The following is a 13,485-nucleotide window of genomic DNA, read 5'->3' as shown; positions in this document are numbered from 1 at the left end:
ACCTTTACCTACATATTAATACTTCCACTGTTTTTCGTTCATTGTTGTACCTCAAGTACCTGGGTTCATGTCTTGCTTAGTCTTAAATTGAACTACATAGTATAAATTAGCGTTGCTGGCCCTTAATTACAACACCTAAATGGAAGATTTCCCCTCTCCATTCAGAACTAAGACAAAAGATCAATACTTGTTCTTATGGTTTTCTGAGTGGACTGATTTATATCATATTTAGTTTTATGCTGCAGTGGTAGCCATTTGTGGGCCTAGCCTGACAAGAAGCATGTCTTGAGCTTTGTCTTTTTCCTTCTCAGCCCACCAACATGTGGAAATCAATGCTTAATGTCAGCAAATGCCCTAGAGGTGAAAATCAGCTTCCATGAATGGCTTCATCACCAGAATAAGCTCAGATTTTGGCTTTAACATTTCCTCTTAACTTTCTTGCCAGCTCATTGATAAAATCAAGACATTTAAATAATATTTATTTATATATTTTATATATAAGTTATCATTTTTTAGGAAGATTGGTGCAGTTTTTTTGTTACATAAAAGAAATATAATTTTTTAAATTGTATAATAAAAATGGATGCCCCAAAATAGATGTGAATTGAGTTCTTCAAAGACTACCCTTTGGCTACTAAATTAAATTCAATCTGTCTTTCCAATTCCCCTCAATTTGTCCTCAGCTATTCAATATTTCCAGCATATTTCCATTTCTACACATAATTTATATCTGGCCAAATAATAGTATTTACTTTTCACAAAAGTGTCCTGTATTCATGACTGTTATTGCAAATTCTGAACTGTCTAAGATACATTCCACCTCTGGGAGACCTGGGTGGCTCTTTTTTCAGCTGAGATCATGATCTCAGCATTGTGATGATGAAGCTCCCTGTCAGGCTCTACACTCTGTGGGGAATCTGCTTTAGGATTCTCTCTCTCCTTTTCCCTCTGCACCCTCACTCACAGATACTCTCTCTCTCTCACTCTCTCTCTCTCATCCTCTCTCTCTTTTTCAAAGAAAAATTAATGCATCTTAAAAAAAATAAAACACATTGCACCTCTGCATATCAAAATCTTATTCAAGGACAATTTCAAATGGCAGTTCATTCAAGTTTTGTCTCATCTTCCATCAAGATTTTATTTTCTTTTTTCTTAACTCTCAATGTTTTTTGTACAGTAGAATAGACCGAGAATTGATTTGAATCCAAAGAGAATTGGGTTCTCTTTCTGATTCTCCAAATTCCTATGTGTGTGACCTTAGGCAATTTCTTTATAACTCAATTGTTTTATTTAAAACAGGAATGATTATATCTTCCTTACAATATTAACTTATTGTGAGGGTTGAAATAAAACAATGTGTACATAAAATAGCCAGTCCTCAATAAAAGGTAGTTACTTTATCATTATCTTAAATATCCTGTTAATAATACATAAATAATATCTATTAAGTATCCTGTGTTAATAAGCCTATGTTATTATTACCTTAAATATCTTGTGTTATAGTTACTTATGCATTAGTTTTATTGCTTATTAGGCAGGTGCCTCATATGGGAATGGAAATCTCTCTTGTTTTGGAATGACTGACATAGTGTCTTACATTCAATACATTTTGGAATAAATTTTGTTTTCACTGAAATAAATTGAAAAGTGTCTAGATGATATAGTATTAGGGAAAAGAGAAGTGGAGCTACCATTTACAATTTGAAAGAGAAACAAAAACAAGTTGGTACACTGAAACCTCCAGATACAACTAAAAACATAGAGGTCATCTTATATTTTTATATCTATCTATCTATCTATCTATCTATCTATCTATCTATCATCTATCATCATCATCATCTATCAATTCATAAACAAAGCAAAGTAAGCATGCTAACAATAAAATTTGTTTAGGTTATTTTTATGAAAATGATCTGCAGGTTGTTTTTCATTGTCATCAAGGTTGTCATTCTAATTCCTATTATGAATCTACCATAGTTAAATTAGATTGTGATTTATGTAAAAACTGAAAAGAAGTGACTATGTAACTCTCAGAGGAAGCTAAAAATCTTTATTATAAAATACTTTCTTCTAAAGATTTTCAGAATTTTCTCTCTTTTACTATTTTATATTCAATGAAGAGTCACTTGGGGAGGTGGTAGGATCAGTCAGTAGCATGTACATAGATGCTTGAATTCCCAAGTATTTTACATGTTGTTTGTATTAAGGACAAATTAAGCTGAAAGTTGTAGTCTGGGGGGCTTTTGGAAAAGAAAAGCCTTTAAGCAATTAATGGATTGTTCAAGTTGTGCCTATGTGGAGAGCATAACCAGGCAACTTTTGCAGCAATTTATAGTAACTGGGGTAAATGAACCATAGTTAGAAGTAGAATTTATGAACTGTTTGCTAAATAGGTAATTAGCTAGCGATCTAATTCTACAAACTGGAGGTGTTCATAGCACAACAGAGCCAGGATTATGTTGTTGGCATTTACAGTTTAAATTAACTGACTTCCTCAGTGTTATCTCCATTGGGAGTTAAGGCCTGTTTTGTTACATTTAACATTTTCTTTTTTTAAAAGTGGAAATAAGAAAAACTGGTGGTAAGATCAGGAAAAAAAGGATGAAGACCTTTGAAAAGGAACTTTTAGATTTTTTGTAACCTTAAATTTGAGAAATATTAGCAACAAATAATTTGAGGCTTTCTTACATCCATGTCTTCTGTGTTCAAATGAATGTCATTAATTTGAAGATTTGAGATCAAATGTTATATTATCTAAACATACTGTTGAAGATAGAATCCTTTGAAAAATGTGAGAATTCTTTTTTCTATTCCCATTCAACTCTTTGGCATGGTGTGAGTGCATTATTTCTCAGTAAATTTGAATTATTTGGGGTTATTTATTGTCTGAGAGAGACCACGTTTAGAAACATTGAATACCTCTTAAAACAGTATGGATCTACAATGCGAAAAGTATAAAAGCACAGAGCAGAAGCATCACAATAATGCCATCTTTAGAATTATTTTGTCTGTAACATTTGACCAATTGATCTATGTGTCACTGAAAAAAAAAGGAGAGTAAATATTTCTTATAATTGGATTGCCAATCAATATCAATGTTGTCTAGATTACCACAAAGTAAAATGTAGAAAGAGAAAAATAAAGGTAATATGAAATTTTGGCCACTATGTCTTAGTTTTTAGTTGGGTACCATGTCTTTTATTGAAAGTAAAGTTATATTTAAATTAAATTCTTTATTTGAAGGATTTTCTGAACTTTTGTGAGGAATGTGTATGTGTGTGTGTGTGTGTGTGTGTATGTGTGAAAACAGCTTACAAAGTTGATCATACAACTTTTGAGTATAGACTGGGAAGCTGAATCCTTATCATACTAAGAAGGAATTCCATCACTACTCTCCATGTAGATTGAATGCAGCATCATTGCTAAACAATTTGTTAGGATCATCACAGAATCATTGACTAGCAGCAAGCTTGGTTTTAAAGCTTCTTTGTGGTGGATAATTTTGAACAAGTCACTTTATCTGTTTCAGTTTAAAGATTTAATTATTTGAGAGAGAGAGAGGGTGAGAAAGAGCACAAGCAAGGTGAGGGGTAGAGGGAGAAGCAGACTTCCCACTGAGCAGGGAGCCCAACGTGGGCCCAATCCCAGGACCCTGGGATCATGACCTGAGCCAAAGGCAGCTGTCCAACCAACCGGACCACCCAGGTATCCCTATCCCTTTGAGTTTAAATTTAAAAATATGTATGTCAGAGATGACAACAACACTAAACAACTGTGAACTGTTGCATATGGAAACTAAATTAAAAGTTAGAAGTTGAGGGGCGCCTGGGTGGCACAGCGGGTTAAGCGTCTGCCTTCAGCTCAGGGCGTGATCCCGGCGTTGTGGGATCGAGCCCCGCATCAGGCTCCTCTGCTATGAGCCTGCTTCTTCCTCTCCCACTCCCCCTGCTTGTGTTCCCTCTCTCGCTGGCTGTCTCTATCCTGTCGAATAATAAAAAAAAAAAAGTTAGAAGTTGACTTAAATAATTTATCTAACTTCTTACTATCTACAGTTTCTAGGTAATTATATCAGCTTGAGCATTTCCAATGGTGACAGAAAGCATAAGAAGAGTCTTTTCCTTTGAGTTAGGATTTCAAATGTTAAGGTTGACCAGCAAGCTACAAGGAAGGGAAGAGAGAAAGGGGGGAAGTTTGAGTCAAGATTATCAGGTAAGAAAATGAAGAACCTGTTTGGGGGAATTGTGAATATCCATGTAGTTTGAAGCTACAATATTCGGGATGTTTTAAAGATTTTATTTATTTACACAAGCAAGGGGAGTGTAAGAGGGAGAAGCAGGCTTCCCGCCAAGCAGGGAGCCTGATGCGGGGCTCGATCCCAGCACCCTGGGATCACGACCTGAGCCAAAGGCAGATGCTTAATGACTGAGCCACCCAGGAGCCCCAATATTTAGTATTTTGGGGGAGAAGGGCAGAAGTGGGTAGAGAACAAACACATGGAGACAGAAAGATAGGTGAAGAGGCAGATACAGACCCTGAAGTCCATGTTATCAATACTTTGTGTATTTTATTCATAACTCCATTCCTGGCATCAAGCATTATAACATATGGACCCTTAAAATATTAGATAAAACCATATGAAATTCTTGCTATTCACTCATGTTTAACAGACAAAAAATGGCATGTAGTTTATATAGTTCAACCTTGTATTTATTAGATGGTTTAATGAATAAATATAGAAATATATGGAGAACCTCAAATATACTCATGAATTATGGTTGTATTCAATAGAAGATTCAGATCAGTAGTTTCAGCAGGAGGATGACACAGTCAAAGTTGTGCTTTGGAAAGATTCTTCTAGCTATATGGAGAGACATGGTTTATATGGGGATTGGGAAATAGAAATGAAAAGCATCATTTAGGATGTTTGCTACTTGAGACATTTTAAGGACCTAAACTTCAGCATTGTCAAAAGAAAGAAAGAAAAAGAAAGAAAGAAAGAAAGAAAGAAAGAAAGAAAGAAAGAAAGAAAGAAAAAGAGAAATCCAGGGTATAATGGGTTAACCATATACTTATTTGTTTGAAAATCTAATTTTCTGTTGAGTGAAGGTTTGTTCAATTGGTCTGTTGATTGAAAGGATGTTAGAATGAGAGAAGGATCTATTCAAATGCAATTAAAACTGAATCTCTAGGGCAAATTACATCAATTCTCCTATAACAAACCTCTAAAAGACTAGGCCAAGCAGTTTGAATTGTTTTCAAAACCAAGCAGTTTCTCTCTTTGAGATGGAAAAAATGTAGCAGGATGGCTTAGTATTTTTATCTCCATACGTTCAGATCAAAATTAAACTACTTGAATTATATGATTAGAAATATATGTGATTTTATCTTAAAAAAGTTTCTTCTACAAATTTCCAGTGTTTACCTTAACTTTCCTTACTGATTAGCCCAGCATACAAATAATTATATACAATTTATATTGTACATACAACCGTATATGTACAATTATATATAATAATTATATATAATTTGTAAAATACAGAAAAGCACAAAATTAAAATTATATGTAATCCATTTCTTAGAAATAACCTATCAACAATTTATAATATATTTATAGTCTCTGTGCTTTATACTCTCTTGTGCTCCCATGTTTGCAGGCCTGGTTTTATCTGCTAGAAATGTTCTTGGTTTTCCTTATCTCCTTTTGGTATTTCTGTCAGTGCCCCAAAGTCTCTTCCTCAGACACTAATCATGATACCAGTCAGCTGAACATATCCATGTCAAATGTTCAGAGGTTGCTAGGGCAATAACGCAACTCAACTAGACTAAGTCAAAATGTTGCTTCCCATCCTTTCACATCTTATGTAGAGATAATGTGACTACTGGAAAACTGGAAACAGTGTGTTTTTCTTCTTTGGCTAGAAGCAGTACATAGAATTACATGATTTCCTGAATCCATTGATTTCAATATGCTCCATCTATATTCAATATTCTTCATGTATATCACTGTTTATTGACATCATTGTTTATTTATGATTCACTTAAATCCTAGGGTTTATGCCTTCACTCATCCTATCGCTGGATTCATAATCTCCAAATTTATTTTGAATTTAATGTTGATAGGGTGGAATAGGGAGAATAATATTTTGCCACCTTAAAGAATGGCTTCCATGTAATACAGGTTTTCAAGCCAAGCTTTGTAGTGAGGCTCAATTACTGAACATAGTAGATATGGAAATAAAGTATAGGTTAATGAAAGATTCTCTGTACTAGCTCTTATATTGATTTTCTGGGTTTCAGAGGTCTAGGCTTGAACAAGCTATTGATCATTTCTTAATTGAGCCCATTTTTACCTGAAGCAGTGATTCCTCTTAGAGGCCAAGAGTTTGCTTGTCTATATTCATAATTTCTAATGCTGCAATGACTGCATTTTTTCTCCTTTTGTGTTTTTACTAGCATTTTAAAGGAAAGGTGGTGAAGGTTAATCAGGCAGAGCCTTCTGCCATTAGTTTTCATTGAAACAGGGAAGTCAGCATCCTAACTCCATCACAATGAATGTGAGGTCATTTTCTTCTTTCCTATCATCTCCTTAAACTTGGTGGAGCTATGGAACAAGAAGTCACCATTCCTGAGTGTTAACACATTGTATAGTGTAAGCAGTTCATAGATATTAAATCTTATGAGGTCAGTTAACAGCCTTCTCTTTCTTTAGATAAATAATGTCATTTTGATCATTTTATTTCCTTTGAAAGCATAGATTTGAATTTACAAAGGAAATGAGGTGATATATTCTTGATATATAAATGCTCATATTCTCTCATTATACAATTTCTTAGACACCAAACAAACAAAACAAAACAAGATACCTAGGGCCTACATTGTTTTATGTTCTTAATATGTAAAAGACATTGTCACAGAGGAAACAACAAAACAGCTTGTTCATTAGCAAGCACAGCATGTAGGTGGAAAAAAGGGACAGAAACAAGACCCTAATTATCCCCATGAATTCCTCTTCTTTCTTAGAAAAAGAAGACCCTATTTCTCCCTTAGTAACAGTGGCCTTTAGGGCTTACACTACAAATATATTTTTCCATATGTCTGTGAGTCAGTATGTAAGCCTGATCATTTTTGCCTAATAAACACAACATGAATTCCCACAGAAGTCAACTAATGGGTACTTCAAGTGCAATTTTCTGTGTGTGTTAAATGAGTAAGTTGAAAATTTCACTGTTCTGAAGCTCCTTTGGTGAGCAGGGGAATATTACAAAGGACTTTGGACAGTCCCATAAAAGGAAAATTACACCATAATACTTCCACTCCATAGGATAATTTTTATCTTTTTGGATGCAGGATTTCTTTAGCACCCATTTGAATTACAGTCCATTATCTCTATAACTGGTACCCCCTTTGCCTAGAAATGAAAACTGGCACTTAAGCCAGTTTGATATTTCAATAATCATAAATAATTTTTAAACATGTGTGGCATATTCCATGGGTTCAATAATTTATGTATATGTAGATGGAAAGGAAACAAAACAAAACAAAAAACCTGTGTCTTTACCAAAAAGTATGTATTCATTTTGGCCAAATTTGCCTATGTCCACAAAAAGAACAGGAAATTGAACATGTAATAATGAAGGCTTAATATTTGGCACTGCTGGAGTGCTTCTGGGTGATTATATTTTAACAAAGGTTAATGGCCAAGTAATGGAAATAATGAGCTGAAGTGAAAATCCAATATGAGTCTGATGAGCAGAACATTTTGAATGAAAGTATACTAGAGGAGAAAATCTCCATGGAACATTTCACATCTTAGTAATCCTGAAGCTTATTAGTTTAGTATGAAAACAGAAATGATTGATAAAGAAATCTAAAACAATGTGTGCTGGTGATCTTTAAAGTGATGGGGCAAAACCTGAAGTTTCCTTAAAAGAAAAAGGGAAAAAAAGAAAAAGAAAAAGAGTAAAAAATTCTTTAAAAGGCTTCTCTGGGGGCACCTGGGTGTCTCAGTCATTAAGTGTCTGCCTTCGGCTCAGGGCGTGATGCCAGAGTCCTGGGATCAAGCCCCACATCAGGCTCCTCCGCTGGGAGCCTGCTTCTTCCTCTCCCACTCCCCCTGCTTGTGTTCCCTCTCTCGCTGGCTGTCTCTCTCTTTGTCAAATAAATAAGTAAAATTTTTTTTAAAAAATAAAATAAAATAAAATAAAATAAAATAAAATAAAATAAAAGGCTTCTCTGTTTCCATTAACTCTCCACATATATTCACCTATTTGCACATGGCTTATAATGCTGATTATGAAACAAGTAAATGGTCAATCTGCTATCAGAAACTATCCGAGAGATACCAAACTAGGAGTAGGTAAGGCTGATGAGAATGGCCATGCTAGAATGATGAGTAGTGTAGATTTGGAGTTCTGATGGAGCAAGAATGTCAATTTAGAGACAGAGATTAATGAGAAACGTATTTATCAAATGGAGGATGTAAAAGACTCCTTTAATCCCAGATAATAACTTAAATCTTTAGAATCCATTAACTATTGGAGTGATAAAACTTTTCAGAACTATTGGTAACAGAAATATATGTCAGTATTCAAAGAATCAAAAGCTCAAATGATACCATCATCATTACCACCATCATTACCATCAGCAGCAACAGCATCAGTATCATCAAAAATAACATTAATTGAGCATTTATTACACCAGCCAGGGTATTTTACAAAATTTTTTTCAATTCTCAAAACCTAATGTGGTTACTCTTTTGAATTTTAGTTTTATAAGTAAGGAAATAAATTAATTTTATAAGTAAGGAAACCTCATAGTCTGCAAGATAAGCAAGGCAACTAAGTCTTGTTTTATACATTGGGTTATACTGTCACCCACAATGTTAAAGTGCCTCATAAATTATAAGTGGTATGGACTTATTAGCAGTTATCATCATTATCAATAATATGGTTTACTGTTTGAGCAGCCGTTCATATAGAACAATCTGTGATATTAACAAGAAATACCTACACAGATCTCAAATTCTATTATAACCTATTTTCTTATATACTTTACGTGTATCATTTAGGGACAAATGAATGAAATATTTTGTAATATATAAGTAGGCAACTTCTTTGTTAATCAGATTTCTTCTGAAAGTCATACTATATTATAGTTATTACTTATTGAATTTTAAATTTTTGGATTTGATTTATGTATTTCTTCAGTAGAACAGATAAATACAAAAAAAGGGAAAAAAAAGACAATGAAGATCCCTTTCCAAAACAAACAAAAAGAAACAAAATTTGAAAGATTCCATCAAAATTTGGCAGAAAAAGAGAAGTCAATATGTACTTGAACATTCTGTTGATAAAACAAATGATTCACTGTTAACCTTCAGTTGTTAATAACATTGCATTTATAGTTTAGAGTTAAATTGCAGTTGACCATAGGCTTTATTTTTTTTTTTAATTTGAGTTTCTGACATATTTTCAAATAATTGAATGACATATTTATGCACTTAACATCTTTCACTACACTTTTATGCTATTGCTCTGGACATAATTTTATGCTTTTTAAAGTACTGTATTTTTCACATTTGAATGTTTCTTTTATAATACATTATTATTTTTGCTCCTTTCCTCCAACAAAATACTAGTCTTTATATGCCCACATAGGAAATTGCCATTTGCTGTTTCAATCTTTAATTTCAGTGAATGTGAAATAACTGTGAAAATTGTGAATGAAGGACAAGACTAATTCATTTAACATTTTTTTCCAATTATTATAGGTTGGATGAATGGGGAACCTACTTGATGTAGATCACATGAATAGTAAATATACTTGTCTTCCAAGAAAATAAACCATGATTTGAATCTGTATTCCTAATGTGAAATATACATGACATAAACTTTTCAAACCTTCACAGTTTTCTAATAATATGTCCCTTTCCACTTAAATTTATATTCACAACTCTTATTAGGTGGTGTGCTTTATAACAGAGAGAAGTGAACTAAAATTTCTATAAGAAAATAAGGTGCCATATGTAACTGGTATTCTGTTTTAAAGAATGTATAATGTGTACATTTTAAATTTTAATTTTCAAGTTTCCATTCATTTTTTTTAGAATGCACAGTTTTTCAAATATCTACATATGTCTTCTTATACTGCTTTATGGAATTTTTTCTATTGTTATTTAAGTCTTTCTTTTTTTAAAAAGATTTTATTTATTTATTTGACAGAGAGAGAGAGACAGCCAGTGAGAGAGGGAATACATGCAGAGGGAGTGGGAGAGGAAGAAGCAGGCTCCCAGGGGAGGAGCCTGATATGGGGCTTGATCCCAGGACTCTGGGATCACGCCCTGAGCTGAAGGTAGATGCTTAACAACTGAGCCACCCAGGCACCCCTATTTAAGTCTTTCTACTGTTATTTAAATCTTAGTCTTTTAATACTTGAATGTTTAATATTTTTATATCTAAATAGATTGTATTCTTCATGAAACCTGGGACTACACAAAAAAGTAACAAATTGTACATTAGTAAAAACAATATTTTTCAAGTGTGCCTGTCGATTTTAAATATAAAAATGCTTCTGGAGTTATTAAATTAAACCAGTTTCTAAACATAAACATATAGATTCGATTTTACAAACATAAACATACAGATCAGAGTAAGCAAAATGTGGATTAAATGTGGCCCAGTCTTGTTTTTATTTGAATAAATAAAAATACAAATACTTCACATGTTAGCCTCCTTCTTGAATGGCACTTTGATCAAAAGTATTTGACATTTGGAAAATTGAGTGATCTGAGTTTGAAGCCAGTGTATTTGTCTCACTAGCCTGAAGGGATAGAAGTGAGGAGAAAAGGAATCAAGAAAACTGGAAAATTTACAAACTATTTTTCAACTTATGGAAAAAAATTAGTATGTTTATATTTGTTGTAACAGAAAATTCATAATCCTGCTCCTCTTTCAATACACTTGCCTTGACAAATGAGATGCCACCTAATTTTTAAGACTCATCATGTGATGTCTATGATACTTGCTGAGGAAAATTTTGTGGTGAACTGAAATAAACAGGACAAGGCTCACATGCCATCTACAAACAACACAGAGTAATGCATTTCAGATGTAGTGGTTTACACCAATATGACAAATACATTTTGATGATATAAAAATTTTCAGTATATTCAGATAAAATGATAATCAAACAATTTAAATTGTTTGATCTTATTATACAAAAAATTATTTTCTTCTGTTTTAATAAGGGTTGTGTCAGGTTTTTTTTAAAATTTCTATGAGCAACAATACCAAAAATAATCAATTCCACCAATAGCAATTCAACCAAATGCAATTCAACCATATGTGACATTGATCTCACAGTTTGTGATTTTTCCCTGCCCCCTGCCTCAAGTAACAAAGATAAATTCTCTTTCAAAACAAGATACCCAATATAACCCGTTTCAATCCCAGATGATCACCCTTTCTGGGCATCATACATCCTTGTGCTTGAATTAAACCAAATCAGTCTGTAAATTTAAATTAGTGTTTCTCAGATTAGAATGGGAAAGAATAAATTTCTGAAGAAAATTTTCAAATATTTCAAAATATTCCAAAATTGCCTAAAGGATTATTCACATGGACCCCTAATACTGATGTAAATTAACTTGTACTATATGATTACTTAGATCCAGACAGACATAAGTAAGACATAAACTCCTTATAGATCAAATGAAAAACAAAACTTTAAATGACCTATGCAATCTCATTTCTATATAATAGGGGATATTATTTTGTCATAGCTGAATCACCATTTGCAACACCAATATGTTAATGATTAGTAGAGGACGGGCTTTTGATCTTGGAATGCATAGTCCTATGATGATTTGATACTCTCGTAATTTTTCCCCATTTGTACTCTTATGATGTCCTTTGACTTTGCTTACCAAAAACAAATCTGTACACAATAAGTATTCCTCTGCACATTTCTCATTTGCCTATGGCAACTGAAGTAATCCTATATTATTTTGCCTCAACAGGATTGAAAAAAAAAAAAGGGCAAACCTAGACACAAATCTCATTTGAAAGTATTCTACCATAGAGTGATTATTCAAAAGATCCATCTTTATATCACTTAAAAATATTAACTTTTAAATAATGACACAACCTCTAAAAATTATTATAGATAACTTGTGAATCTCCAAATCTGCAAACTCAAAATGAAACAAAAAATAACTAGCTTAATGAATGTGTTTGCTTTCTTTATAAACTGGTGAAATTCTCTTTGGTGCTGAAACACCAAGGAGGCAAAGAAGTCTGACCATATTGAAATAGAACTTTGGGTTCTTTTCAATCACTATGTAGACAAAATCTTATTTTAATCTGTTCATGAAATATAGTTCAAATTACTGAAAACTTTTTCTTGTATATTCTGTATCATCTGCAACTTCAAAAAAGTTTGATGTTAAACGAGTTTGAATTATGAAATAGACCTCTAACCTTTTATTCTCTCTTACTGCCTTATCTCCCTTCTTCCAAGAGATGGTTGGTTTTGGAGAGCCTTGGGGTTTGCACTCTATGATGACTTCTTGGCCTTTGGTAACAATTATTGTTTTCTTCAGTTGATTCAGCGCAAAAGTGGGAGCTGAAGCTATGAAAAAGAAGATGTTAATTCTACCAGAAGCAATGGCAATAACCTCTAATGGATGATTCATCAATATTTTGCAACTCTTCTGGGATACATTTCTAATAAAATCACAGGATATCTACGTGTGTAAAAGGCACTAACTCAAAATTTAAGCCTATAATTAATTAATATCTTATTGGCTGCTCTTTCTATTAGCAGGTATGTGGGGCCCACAGACAAAGGCTGTTTCAAAAAAATGACATGATTTAATTATGATTATCAATTTTAACCGTGAAAGACTAATGAGCACCTTGAACAAAAGGCGAAGGGGCTGGCCAAGAAAGTCTATCTGGGGCTTTCTTTGGAAAAATGGGGGTTACATGTGGAGAAGGTAATTCTGTGTAATCCATTTCCTATCTGTAAGTCTTAATGCATATTTTACTTAAATATTATACAAAATTAAATGTAGTTTAAAAGACACATTTAAAAATTGAATTATTTCAATTTCAATTAAAAATTTTACTTCATTGTTTGCAATTATTCAACTAGGTCTGATCATTCATTAATAATAATATTGTTTTCACTAGATTTTTATGAAGATACTTTCAATTAAAGTTCTCCAAGTAATTCTGGTGAGTAGCTGTGGGCTGAGGATACTGGACTAAAAAGAACATGTGACACAAGACCAACACACACACACACACACACGCACACACACACACACACACACACACACAAATTTCTATAAGAAAATAAGGTGCCAAATGTAAAGAGAACCTGAGAGATATGTCTTAAAGTCTACTGTACCTGAGGTATTTATTTAAACCAATTTGACAACTTCATGGATATTTCATAAGTATTTTATGTCCGTTATACAACAGT

At 33.1% G+C, this 13,485-nt stretch overlaps 1 protein-coding gene across 1 annotated transcript in view; it reads right to left on the bottom strand.

Moving 5' to 3' along the window:
• Positions 1-13,485, bottom strand: part of CNTN5 (contactin 5) — a 1,310,719-nt gene that overhangs the window by 290,060 nt on the left and 1,007,174 nt on the right. The window contains exon 13 of the mRNA XM_026505289.3: positions 12,477-12,627. Coding sequence (XP_026361074.3) covers positions 12,477-12,627 — 151 coding nt within the window. The remainder of the gene's footprint in view (positions 1-12,476; positions 12,628-13,485) is intronic.

This window comes from Ursus arctos, unplaced genomic scaffold (assembly GCF_023065955.2).
Source record: "Ursus arctos isolate Adak ecotype North America unplaced genomic scaffold, UrsArc2.0 scaffold_22, whole genome shotgun sequence".
Classification (NCBI taxonomy): Eukaryota; Metazoa; Chordata; class Mammalia; order Carnivora; family Ursidae; genus Ursus; species Ursus arctos.
The sequence above is the reverse complement of the archived record's forward strand: the minus strand, read 5'-3'. Positions and strand labels throughout refer to the sequence as shown.